The sequence below is a fragment of the Natrix helvetica genome, assembly GCF_964273705.1.
Source record: "Natrix helvetica genome assembly, chromosome: W".
NCBI lineage: Eukaryota > Metazoa > Chordata > Lepidosauria > Squamata > Natricidae > Natrix > Natrix helvetica.
In genome coordinates, this window is record NC_138555.1 from 4,520,663 (window position 1) to 4,534,170 (window position 13,508).

Below are 13,508 nucleotides of genomic sequence, written 5' to 3' on the forward strand. Positions count from 1 at the left end.
AGACTATTCCAATTAAGTTGGGGAAAGGATATTTTGAAGAATTAAATAAAATAGTGTTGAAATTTATATGGCAAGGGAAAAAAGCAAGAATAAAATGTAAATTGTTACAAGATTCCAAATCAAGGGGAGGGTGGGGTTTACCTGATTGGGAGTTATACTATCAGGCAGCTAGTCTGATGTGGATCAAGGAATGGATAATGCTAAGAAATGATAGGCTTTTGAATCTAGAAGGTCATGACTTGCTGTTGGGATGGCATGCATACTTATGGTATAAAGGAACTAAAAAACATGGTTACTTTAGAGACCATTCTATAAGAGAGGCTCTGTTATTAAACTGGCAGAAGGTTAAGAGGTCGCACTACTTGAAAATTCCAGTCTGGATATCAACTATTGAAGCCTTTTCATATCCAATAATATTTAAAAGGGAAGAAGCAGTTAGATATGCTGAATTATTGAATGCAGAGGGTGAACTTAAATCTATACAAGAATTGAAACAAGAAGGTATTGAACTCAATTGGTACTCATATGTGCAAATACATTCTAGATACAATGAAGATCGAAAAAATGAGGGTTTTTATGATAAACTGACTGAATTAGATAAAATTTTAACAGGTAACGATGAAAAATTAATTAAAAAATTTTACGATTATTTATTAGAGGTGAAATTATATGAAGAACAAGTGAAAGGAACTATGTTAGCCTGGGGAAAAAACTTTGGACATGGGATTGATTTAGAAAAATGGCAAAAATTGTGGACTCAAAATTATAAAATGACAATGTCAACTGCATATAAAGAAAATTTGTATAAGATGTTTTATAGGTGGCATTTATCCCCATCGAGAATAGCAAGAATGTCGAAGAATAAGTCTGAAAAATGCTGGAAATGTCAACATACACCGGGCACATACTACCACATGTGGTGGACTTGTCCTGAAGCTAAGAGATACTGGACTAAAATACACATGTGGTTGGAGAAAATGATACATAAACATATAGACCTGAAACCAGAACTTTTCTTATTGGGAATAATACCAGAAACATACAATAAAGACTTGAAATATTTGATCATAAATGTGTTAACAGCTGCTAGAATTGTATTTGCTAAATACTGGAAAAATGAGAAAGTACCAACAGAGGAGGAAATTGTTCGGAAGATAATGAACTGTGCAGAAATGAGTAAACTTACATTTGAAATTAGAGAATTAGAGGATGAGCAATTTTATAAAGTATGGGACTTGTTTTATCAATGGTTGGATAAAAAAACTTGGAAGTGAATCTTTTCTTTTTCTTTACCCTATCTTATATGTAATAATAATAGAAAGTTATACTTAATGTTTTGAAAAAATCTCTCTCTTTTTTCTTTCTTTTTTTTTCTCTTTCTATACATATTAAGCCTTTATTATGAAATAGACCATTTACTTATACGAGATAAGAATAATAATGTATTTAATGTATAAGAGTGAGATGATTTAAATTGTTAGGTATGATTATGGCTGGTGACTATTTTATAATATAAAATGGAATAATGATGATGTAATGAACAATGGATGTGAATATAGATTAAAATATTTAATGACTACATGGATTGACAAATAATAATGGGAAATTAAATTTGGAGTTGAGGATGATTGGAAACTTTAAGATTAATGGAAAATAGAAATGTCTTATATGAAGTAATGAGTTTCTTTTTTTCTTTGACTTAATCTCCACTTTTATTTTTGAGAGAATGGTGATACAATTTTATAAAGACCTATTGCTACCTAGTACATAATTGTAGAGATAAAGAAATAAGGGTTGTCATAAAAGAAAGAATACTATGGTAACTTGAACATGCAATGCTCAATGAAATATTTAACTATATTTAATGGATAATTAGTGAACGCATCCTTAATTGTAAAAACCATCGCACAAAAACTTGTAACCAAACGACATGCTTGATGAAAATGTGTTTTTTTTTTACTTCCCTGCTCTTGTACCTTATGTGTTGTCTTGTCTTTTTAAAGAAAAATAAATAAACATTTATAAAAAAAAAAAAAGCTGGGCATTTATCTGAAATCCGACCACTTGACATGGAATTACCCTAAAATGGAAAGAGGCCATTTTGTTTGGGGTCCAAACGAGGCACCGTGTTCACCACCCACGATTAAGATTCATAGTTAAATTCTGCTGGAGGTAGTTGGGTATCTTTAAAAACTGGCTTCCAACTCAGATTCATCTAAACGCTGGCAGGGCAAGTACTGAATATAAATTGGGAGTAAACCTCACACTCCCTCATACCGATGATGTTACTTAGTTGGATCATGAGATGTCTGCAAGAAAACTACTAAGCTCGGAGACCACCAAAGACCCCACAATCCTTCTCCTCCTCCCCCTTCTCTTCCTCTTCATTCTCTTCCTCCTCTCCACAAACCCTCCTCCCTTATAACACTGATGATGTGACTTAGCTGGGTCATGAAACATCTGAAAGAAAACAACAGAGTTCAGAGACCACCAAGAACCCCACAGTCGTCCTCCTCCTTCATGCTACAAACCCTCCTCTCTTTCAACACTGATGATGCTACCTAGTTAGGTCATGAAATGTCTGCAAGAAACAACCGAACATCAAGGATCCCACAGTCCCCCTGCTCTTCTTCTACCCAAACTCCTGTCCCTTCTAGAATTGATGATGTTCCCTAGTTGGGTCATGGGATGTCTACAAGAAAAAGAACATTGGTCTTACCTGAACGTGTCTTTTCTGGGGAAGAGAGGGAGTGGTCACGTGTGGGTATTCTCAAAGCCTGATTGGTCCAAAGACTGAGAGTAAACTTCTTAAATACTCCTGCCTTCCTTTCCTGCCCAGTTTCCTCGAAGGCGAACACCAGAACTGGAACAAAAAAAAACAACACAAACCCTGGAAACCACCCAGCCTCCCCTTGGCCCCAACAACCTAAACAGGGCGGGTCGTGACCACTACCTCTCTTCCCCAGAAAAGATACGTTCAGGTAAGACCAACGTTCTTTTTCCAGTGGAAGAGAGGGAGTGGTCACGTGTGGGACATACCAAAGCTCAGTCCCAAGGGGGGGAAACAACACACAACCACAAGCTATGGCCCAAGGGGAGTATCTGCCACCACCCTCTGCAGGACCCTCTGACCAAAGGAAGCATCCGCTGAAGCAAACGAATCCAGATGATAATGCCGGATGAACGGGGTCGGAGACGCCCAAGTGGCAGCTCGGCAAATGTCTTCAAAAGGAGCCCTAGTGGCCCATGCCGCCGTGGTCGCGGCACTCCTAGTAGAGTGGGCCGTTATTCCCGACGGGACGTCCAGCTGCCCCATAGGGATGGCCTGCCATAGCCAACGGTCAATGGTAGCCGAGGACACCCTAGCCCCCAAGGTCCTAGGTTGGAAGGAGATAAAAAAGGCCTCCGACCTACGAACCTCCGCAGTCCCTCGGAGATAGATGCGCAAAGCCCCGACGAACATCCAAACGGTGCCAGAGCCTCTCCCTATCATTAGACAGCCCCGGACAAAAATCGGGCAGGACGACCTCCTGCGCCCTATGAAAGGGAGTGTTCACCTTTGGGAGGAAAGTAGGGTCAAGCCGAAGAACCACCCTATCCTCGTGAAAATGGCAAAGATCCTCCTTGGATGACAGAGCGCCCAGCTCCGAGATACGCCGGGCTGAGGTAATTGCCACTAGAAAGACCACCTTAAGGGACAAGAATCTCAGATGAACTGACCGGAGAGGCTCGAACGGGCGCCCCGTCAAGGCCCTGAGGACGAGGGGCAGATCCCATGTAGGAAACCTATGGATAGGGGGAGGCCGGAGATTAGCCGCCCCCTTAAGAAAACGCTTGATCAGGGGAACTTGAGAAAGGAAGAGCATACGTCCCCCAGTACCAAAGACAGAGCCGCCACCTGACGACGCAAGGTGTTGTGTGAAAGTCCATCATCTAGTCCTTTCTGCAAAAAGTCCAAGACGTTGGGAATAGTAGCCGTAGCTGGGGAAACCCGACGGGGGGCGCACCACCTCACAAACGCAGCCCAGGTCGAGTTGTAAACCCGAGTCGTCGACGGCTGCCTGGAAGCCTCGATGGTACGGATGACTCCAGCGGACAGTTTGGCCGCCCTCAGAAGTCTCCGTTCAAGAGCCAGGCAGTCAGATGGAGCAACTGGGGCTCCGGGTGAACCAGGACCCCCTGGCGCAAGACTATTTCCTCCCGCGGAATTGTCCACGGGGGGGCTACCAACAGCTGAACAAGATCTGCGAACCAAGCACTCCTGGGCCAAAAAGGGGCCACTACTATGACTAGTGCCTTCTCCACTACCACCTTCCTGAGTGTCCCCGGGATGAGGGGAATGGGAGGAAAGGCGTAGAGCAGGCCCACCGGCCACTCGCTCCTGAGGGCACCTGTGCCCCCCGCCGTCCGTGACTGAAAGCGTGTGAAGAATCGGGGCAGTTGTGCATTTGCCGGAGAAGCGAAGAGGTCTATCAGGGAAGTGCCAAACCTCTGACAGATCCTCCAGAAAATGGTCGGATGGAGTTTCCATTCGCCATTGTCCAGGGTCGCCCGACTCAACCAGTCCGCCTGGTGGTTGGAGAGGCCGGAGATGTGTTCCGACGCCAAAGACAACAGGTGCTTCTCTGCCCAGGCGCCCAGCCTCAGAGCCTCTAGCCAGAGGGCTCGAGAGTGTGTCCCCCCCCCCCTGACGATTGATGTGGGCCTTGGTGGCCACATTGTCCATCAGGAGAAGCACATGCCGGCCCTCCACCAAGAAGGTGTCCTGTCGCGTTTGAGGAGATCTTCGGGGAGATGATTGTCCTTCTTGGGGCTTGCAGGGGGTACCCTATCCTATCGTCCAGCTATGAGAACTTCCTGGGACCTCGGGGATACCCTTGAGCTGCGATGTCTTGCCTTGTAGCCAGAATGTCATGAGTGAAATGGGGCGGTTGGCGGTGAAAGGAGAATGGAGAGCATCGGCGGCTGCCGGCATGGGTGTGGTCAGTGGCTGCGGCGGGACACCCGGCCTGGGGTCTCTGCAGCCGGCGTGGGAGTGGTCGGCGGCAGCAGCACGCCCGGCCTGGGGTCTCTGCAGCTGCTGCTCCCCACGCCGTGGTGTTATCCCGGTTGCTCCCCCCCTCCACCTTGCTTATGGACATGATAGATTGGATCAGCGGGGAGTGGCTGAGGCAGCTGGCATGGATATTGATGCCAGCGGAAGATGGCTTCGGTAGTTGGCATGGGCGCGGTTGGAGTGGGGGGGTCCTTCATTGTGGCCCCCTCCAGTATCACAGCCATTGCCTGGGCCACCGTACTGTGCCATTTGGCCCCTCCTCCTGTGACACTATGGACTGGGTCAATGGAGTGCGGCCCTGGCGACGGATATGAGCGCAGCTGGCGTGGAGGAAGCTTGGCTGTTGGAGTCGTTGAAGTAGCCACCGCTGCCGCCGCTGTCCTCACCGCCGCCATCACTGGCCACTTCACTACCTCGCAATCTATCATCTGCTGCGATTTTGACAGCTGGCCATTACTCTTACATACTGTCCTTAACACCGACCATTTCTATGATGGACACAAAGTGCCCGCTACCCCCTTGAACACTGTTGGCTGCCCCCCCCCCCACCATGGACATGTCATCTCCTCGTTCCATCTCCCCATGATGTCATCCCGTTTGGTTGATGCCACACTCTCCTCTATGTTATACTGCGACAGAACTTTACTCCCTCCAGGAACTCCCCCTTTCCCGGGGATGGCCTTCTTGCCTATCAAGATACTTCCTTAATGACGGATCTTGGGATCCCGAGGTGGCATGCGAAGAAGAGATTTATTTGGGTTTTTTTACAGGGGTTTTTAAATCAAATTTTAAGGGGGGGGCAGGCGGGGTTGATTCGGATGGCTCAGACAGGCTTGGGGGGGGGGGGGAGTCTGCCAGGGCACAGGCCAGAGCTAACTAATGGGCGTGGGTCGGCAGTGCTGGGAAGGGTCGGGATTCCGGGGGAGACATTAAGCCATTCCATTGGAGGGTTTACCATCTCTACTGTTTGTGGGAGAGGCAGATATGGTGGGGGCCGAGGGCCAAATTATGTTCGGGGGACACGGGTTCGCTGTAAGAGTGATCGCGCGTTCCGAACCTCATCGCCCTTCTCGCACCCCCAACTGCTCAGGATTACAGGACCCTGGTCTCCGGCTGGTGTCGCTTAACGCCAGGTCCGTGGTGCATAAGGCTCCCCTCATTTATGACCTCATACAAGAGGGTAGAGTGGACCTGGTGTGTATTACGGAGACCTGGTTGGGCCATGAGGGGGGTGTTCCCCTTAGTGAACTATGCCCATCAGGCTTCCGGGTGTTTCACCAGCCGAGAGCCCAGGGCAGGAGTGGGGGGGGTGGGGGGTGGCGGTGGTTATTAGGGAAAGTCTCAGACCTCAGGAGGTCACTGGGCCTCAGATAGGCGGGTGTGAGTCCCTTTTTGTGAAATGGGGCCTTGGAGTTCAGGTGGCCCTTTTTGTAACATACCTGTCTCCCTGCTACGTTTCATCGGCCCTGCCTGAGCTGCTGGATGTATTAGCTGGATTGACGGTTGATTTCCCCAGGCTTATGATCCTGGGGGATTTCAATCTGCCCTCCATTGGCGAGACATCCGAGTCAGCTCGGGAGTTCATGGCTTCCATGACGGCTATGAACCTAACTCAATTAATTCAAGACCCCACCCATAATAGAGGACACACGCTCAACCTGATTTTTGTCTCTGGGCAGTGGATGAATGATCTAGATTTAGGGGATATTTCTATTCAACCCTTGTCATAGTCTGATCATTTCCTCATCAGGCTTGACTTCCATACTGCTACCCCTCGCCGCAGGGAGGCGGAACTAACTAGATGGTTCCGTCCCAGGTGCCTGATGGACCCTGAAAGGTTCCTGATGGAGCTTGGCACTTTTCCTGAATCCCTTGCTCACAACTCGACCGAAGCCCTAGTGGAAGCCTGGGATAGGGCGGCCACTGGGTCCTTGGATCGCGTTGTGCCTTTGCGGCCTCTGACCCGGTGTCGATCCCGGGTGGCTCCCTGGTTTACCGAGGAGCTCCGGGAGATGAAACGCCAGAAAGGAAGCCTAAAGAGTGGTTGGAGGGCCAGCCGATCTGAATCTGATTGAACACTAGTAAGAATTCATATTAAATCCTACTTAGTGGCGATAAAAGCGGCAAAACGGCAACATTTTACCGCTCTTATCGCGTCTGCAGATAACTGCCCAGCCGCCCTGTTTAGGGTGACCCGCTCCTTACTTAACCAAGGAACTGGGAAAGACCCCTTGCAGGGTAGGGCTGAAGAATTTGTTCAGTATCTGCAGGATAAAATCGCTCAGATCCGGACAGGCTTGGACTCTGACTGGGTATATTCGGGCGAGTCGACGGGGATGAATCTTGTGGAGACAATCTGGGATGAGTTTGACCCTGTGACCCCCAAGGGCATGGACAGGATTATGGGGAGACTCAGTGCTGCCACTTGTGTGCTGGACCCGTGTCCCTCTTGGTTAGTTTCGGCTTCCCGGAAGGTGACACGAGGCTGGCTCCAGGCGATTACCAATGCTTCATTGAGAGAGGGGTTCTTTCCCACCGCCTTAAAGGAAGCGGTGGTGAGGCCCCTCCTCAAGAAGCCATCCCTGGACCCAGCTTCTTTAGCCAACTATCGTCCAGTCTCCAACCTTCGCTTTGTAGCAAAGGTTGTCGAGAGTGTGGTGGCACGTCAGCTTCCCCAGTACCTGGATGAAGCTGTCTACCTGGATCCGTTTCAGTCGGGTTTTAGGCCCGAGTACAGCACGGAGACGGCATTGGTCGCGTTGGTTGATGATCTCTGGCGGGCCCGGGACAGGGGCTGCTCCTCTGTCCTGGTCCGATTAGACCTCTCGCTGGCTTTCGATACCATCGAAAATGGTATCCTACTGCGATGACTCGGGGGGTTGGGAGTGGGGGGCACCGTTTTACGGTGGTTCTCCTCCTGTCGGATCGGTCACAGATTGTGTTGACTGGAGGGCAGGGATCGACTCCGAGGCGCGTCACTTGTGGGGTGCCCCAGGGGTTGGTTCTCTCACCCCTCCTGTTCAACATATATATGAAACCGCTGGGCGAGATCATCCGTGGTTTGGGGGTACGGTATCATCAATATGCTGATGATACCCAACTTTTCATCTCTACCCCAAACCACCCAAACGATGCCCTCCACATGATGTCCCGATGCCTGGAGGCTGTGCGGATCTGGATGGGGAGGAACAGGCTCAAGCTCAATCCCTCCAAGACTGAGTGGCTGTGGTTTCCGTCATCCCGATTTGTGCATCTTGTTCCATCTTTGATGATAGGGCGAGAAATTTTAGCCCCCTCAGAGAGGGCTCGCAATTTGGGAGTCCTCCTGGACATGCGGCTTAGTTTCGAAGATCACCTGACGGCCGTGACCAGGGGGGCCTTTTACCAGGTTCGCCTGGTACGTCAGTTGCGCCCCTTCCTGGATCGGGATGCTCTATGCACAGTCACTCATGCCCTCGTCCTTTCTCGCTTGGACTACTGCAACGCTCTCTACATGGGGCTGCCCTTGAAGAGCACCCGGAGGCTTCAGCTCGTCCAGAATGCGGCCACGCATGTTATCATGGGGGTACCTAGGTGCTCCCATGTTACACCCCTTTTAGGCGGCCTGCACTGGTTGCCGGTTGTTTTCCGGGTGCGATTCAAGGTACTAATTATGACCTTTAAAGCGCTCCATGGCTTAGGCCCAGGGTACCTGCGAGACCACCTACTGCCACCAGTAGCCTCCCACCGTCCAGTGCGATCCCACAGAGTTGGCCTCCTCAGGGTGCCGTCGGCCAAACAGTGTCGGCTGGCGACCCCCAGGGGGAGAGCCTTCTCTGTGGGAGCGCCTTCCCTCTGGAATGAGCTGCCCCAGAGCTTTGCATAATCCCTGACCTCCGGTCCTTCCGACGCGCCCTAAAAAGTTGGCTTTTCCAGCAAGCCGGCCTGGCCTGTTAATTTTATCTAATTTTTTAAATGTTAGTGTTATATTAATTGGGTTTGTTTTTGGATTATTTCTAATTTCCTTTTAACTTTTGTAATATGTGTTTTTTAATGCTGTACGCTGCCCTGAGTCCTTTGGGAGAAGGGCGGCATATAAATCCACTAAAACAAACAAAAACAAACAAACCGAGGTCCGGAAGTGCTGTAGAGCGAGGCGGGCAGCCTTCAGCTCCAGCCAATTTATATTGTGCCGGACAGCCGACGTCGTCCATCTACCCTGCCTCAAGCGAGAGCCCACCAGGGCCCCCCAACCGAACAAGCTCGCATCCGCGGTGATGGTCACCCTGGCCGGCTCCCAGAAGGAGCAGCCCTGCTGAATGGCCGGTGAGGTCCACCACTTGAGGGAAGCCTGGACCCCCGCCGGGAGGCGTAGGGTTCGGAGCGAGTTGCTCATCCGTCCCCTCTGGAACGGAATGAGATCCCATTGAAGAGGCCGGAGGTGGAGCCTGGCCCACGGGACAATCCCTATGCAAGACACCATCTTGCCCAATAACTGTGACAACGTGAGGCCAGAAACAAACCAATCTCTGTGGACCTTTCCTGCCAGCTGTCGAAGGCTGGCCTGCCGGTCCCGGGACAGACGGACCACCCCTGCCACGGAGTCTATGACTGTCCCCAGGTGAAGAATGTGTGTGGTGGGAGAAAGCTGGCTCTTGGGAAAGTTTACTGAGAACCCAGGGCCTTTAGACTCTGAATGGTAAGGCGGAGGTCCGTTACCGCCTGAGGAAGGGATCCCGCCTGAACTAACACATCGTCCAGGTAGCACTGGAGCCTCACCGGGATGGAGCGGAGATGGGCCGCCAGTGCTGCCAGCACTTTCGTGAACGCGCGGGGGCTGAAGCCAGCCCGAACGGAAGAGCCCTGTACTGATAATGGCGGTCCCCATACGAATATGAAGATAGGCCTCTGTCAGGTCTACCGAAGCCAAGAAGTCCCCCCTTCCAAATGCCTTGAAGTATGGATTTCAGGGATGACATCTTGAATCGCCTGTACACCAAGAAGCGGTTCAAGCGCTTGAGGTCCAGAATCGCTCTCCAGCCCCCCGAACCTGAATGTCGAGGAGGTGTTTGATCGCCTGATCCATCAGGTGGCGGCGCTCCACGCTCCAAGACGGAGGGAACGACCTGAAAAGATTTGGGGGTATGGAGAGGAACTCTAACCTGAGACCCTGACGAACTGTGGACCTGACCCAAGTGTCTGACGTGATGTCGTCCCATTGATCCGCATAGAGGGATAGGCGGCCTCCTATGGGACGACTCGGGTTCGAGTCACTTCCCTCTGCGGTATGGCCGACCGCCACCCCTCGAAAGGGCCGCCGGGACTGATGATGGAACCTATTCCGGTCCTGATAGGCCGGCCGAGAAAACTACCTGTCGGACCTGAAAGAAGAGAAACGTTGCTGGTTATCAGACTCAGGAGCTCTATAAGATTGCCTACGGTAAGGATGGGCCCGAGATTCGGGCTTCTTGGCATTAGTAGGAAGCACCTTTTTATCTTTATTCTCGACTAGAATGGGGTCGAGTGCCTCCCCAAAGAGGTTGGGGCCCTTGAATAGAGCAGCTGCCAAGTTTCCACTTGGCCTTGTTATCCATCTGCCAGTTACGCAGCCATAGGAGGCGGCGGGAAGTAACAGATGTGGCTAAGGCACTGGCCGCAAACTTAACCGTGTCCAGAGTCGCATCAGCGGAAAATTGGGATGCAGCGATAATCTTAGTCAGGTCCTGGTGTAACCGGTCGTCCTGGATCAGGATACGATCCTGGAGTTGGCGAAGCCACATGACCGTAGCACGGTTGAAATATGATGCCGCGGCTGCAGACTTTATGGCTCAGGCAGTGGCATTGAAATTTTTCCGTAAGGTAAGCTCTGCATGCTTATCCTCAGGTTTCAACTTATCTGCCGCGTCCCTGGATACCACCGGGGAAGAGGAGACCAGAGTAGCAACCGGGGTGTCAATAGAAGGCAATTGGATGGCCTGGGCAAAGGTCTGCTCAACATTGTAGAAACGACGGTCGTTACTCCCCGGGTTTGAAAAATTAGAGGGGCGGGCCACTGGTTGGTCAAGACCTCCATGAATAGAGGAAGGGCTGGAATCTCCTCCTTGTTCGTGGCTGTGTTGGAAAACATGGCCATGTCTGGGTCCCTAGGTGGAGGTACTGTGGGATCCCCTGTCCCCACCTTGGTGGTCTTCCTCGCCTTGTTCAGGAGAACTTTGAACAATGCCGGAGGAAAAAGGCCCGAGGAAGAAGGTGGGTCGGGGGGGGGGGCGCTTCTTCGTCCTCCGAAAAACACATATCCTGGAGATTCTCCTCCCTCATGGCCGAGGTTTCGCTAACCATGGACAGGGAGGACGCCCTATATTGGTGACGGCCTGTACCCCCTTGATACCTAGATGAATGGGAACTCCTGTCCCGCTGGGCAATGCCCCGTGAGATGGCTGCAGAAATAAGCCACTTGATACCTTCAGGTAGGTGATCCATGTCCTCCATGTCCCTACAAGGCGAGCCAGGAACCTGAGGAGCCAACCTATGTGAGGCATAGTACCCCCTGGATGTCCTCTCCAAGGGATCCGCCTGACTCCCATGTCCTCCATGTCCCTACAAGGCGAGCCAGGAACCTGAGGAGCCAACCTATGTGAGGCATAGTACCCCCTGGATGTCCCCTCCAAGGGATCCGCCTGACTCCCCCTAGCCAGACCTGGAGAGACTGGGGGTGATGGGGAGGGAGACCCCCTCCGTCTGGAGCAGCCGCGGGACCTGGACGGGGAAGCTGAAGGAGAAGAAGGGCTGAACCCCCATGGTGAAGACTGCTCTGAAGGAGGTCTGATAAGGGACCTAGACCTGCTGGTGGAAACAGGCCCTCTAGCTCTGGCCTGCCTTTTGGCCCTGCCGAAGGTCCTTTCCAGGGCCTTATGCCTCCTGGCCTCCTCCCTTGTGGAAGTTCTAGAAGGGCGCTGAGCAGCCACTGGTCTTGCTGGGGGGTCCCTGGGGTGAACTCCCTGCCCCAGACCCTCTTATGCCCTCACCGGGCCCTCTGCTTGGCCCTGGGGAATTTCTGAACCCTCCTCCATAGCCCCACTCACGTGTCCTGGAGAACGAGGAGGAAGAGATTAGGCCTCTGTAGACCCCACCGGAGCCTGGGCCTCTGCAGCCTAGATGAGGACTAGGCCGATACTCCTGGCCTGAGCCTTGCAGGGGCCGCGCTCGAATAATAGGCCTCATGCACGTGGCCGCCTTCCAAAATGGCCAAAATGTCCTCAAAGCGGCCCAACGCCAAAGGGGAAAGCCGCATGGACTGTAAGGCCTCTCCCGACACTCTGGCGACAAGCGGCGACGCACTGGGGGCCCCGCGGCACATCGGCTCGCACCTCCCCCCAGGCTCTTTGTGGCCCTGAGCTAAATAGGCTCAGCTCGCGGCAGCTGCCCAAACACAACTCTGGAGCTTCGCCCACGCGGTGAGCGCTCCACGGCGCCAAACTGCGTCCTCTGTTGTCACTGACGACTTCAAAATCGGCCTTATCGCAGCTGCGACGGAGCCCGGCACCCCCGCAACCCCGGGGATAGGGCTAAGGCTCCGGCCCGCAGGAGAGGTCAAGCGCCCCAGTGCCCCCCCCCAACCGCCCGAGGCAGTGAACTGACCATTGGGCCGCAGCTGTAATTTGGAATTTAGAGTAATTTTAAAGTATCTAATTTAACCGAATTCAAACAGATTGAAATCAAGGGAAAAACTTTCCTACCTACTGACAAAAACTCAAAGCAGTGTTTGGACCAAGAGACTGAGAGGAAACTGAGCAGGAAAGGAAGGCAGGAGTATTTAAGAAGTTTACTCTCAGTCTTTGGACCAATCAGGCTTTGAGAATACCCACACGTGACCACTCCCTCTCTTCCACTGGAAAACCACCCAGCTCAGAGAGCACCAAGGACTCCACACCCTTTCCTCCTCCTCCTCCTCCTCCTCCTCTAACCAAACCCCCTCCCTTCAAGCACTGATGATGTTCCCCCGTTGGGTCATGAAGGGTCTACAAGAAAACCCCCAACCTCAGTGCACCAAGGACCACCCCAAACTCAATTCCTCTAATACCCTCCAAGTTACGGGAGTTCTCCCATCATTGCAAACCCCACAAGGAAAACTAAGCAAGCCCCGTCCCAATCCTCTGACCTTAGGCGTTTCTCCCTTGGAGCCCGGGGGAAGTCTGAGGATCCAGAAGTTCTGGTTCTTCAAGAGGTTCTCCATGTTCTCCAGCCTCCTCTGAAGCAGCCCATATTCCTGGATTAGGGTACCCAGAGCAGTCAACTTGCACTCCATCTGGTTGCCAAAGTCCACCACTGCATTTTCGCAGTCCACATATTTCTTCTCGTTGGTCATCACACGGCGCTCCAGGTTCAGCAACCGGCTGGCGTGAGCGTCAACTTTCCTCTCCACTGCTTGGATGGTAGCCACAACGGTCCAGAGAGAAAGCTCGGCCATGTTTTG

At 51.7% G+C, this 13,508-nt stretch overlaps 1 protein-coding gene across 1 annotated transcript in view; it reads right to left on the bottom strand.

Moving 5' to 3' along the window:
* LOC309400507 (zinc finger protein 783-like) overlaps positions 1–13,502 on the bottom strand; it is a gene marked incomplete at its 5' end in the record, with an annotated part of 33,805 nt that extends 20,303 nt beyond the window's left edge. Inside the window, one exon of the mRNA XM_081969041.1 lies at positions 13,194–13,502. Within this exon, the coding sequence (XP_081825167.1) occupies positions 13,194–13,502 (309 nt within the window). The remainder of the gene's footprint in view (positions 1–13,193) is intronic.
* Positions 13,503–13,508: the final 6 nt, after the last annotated feature.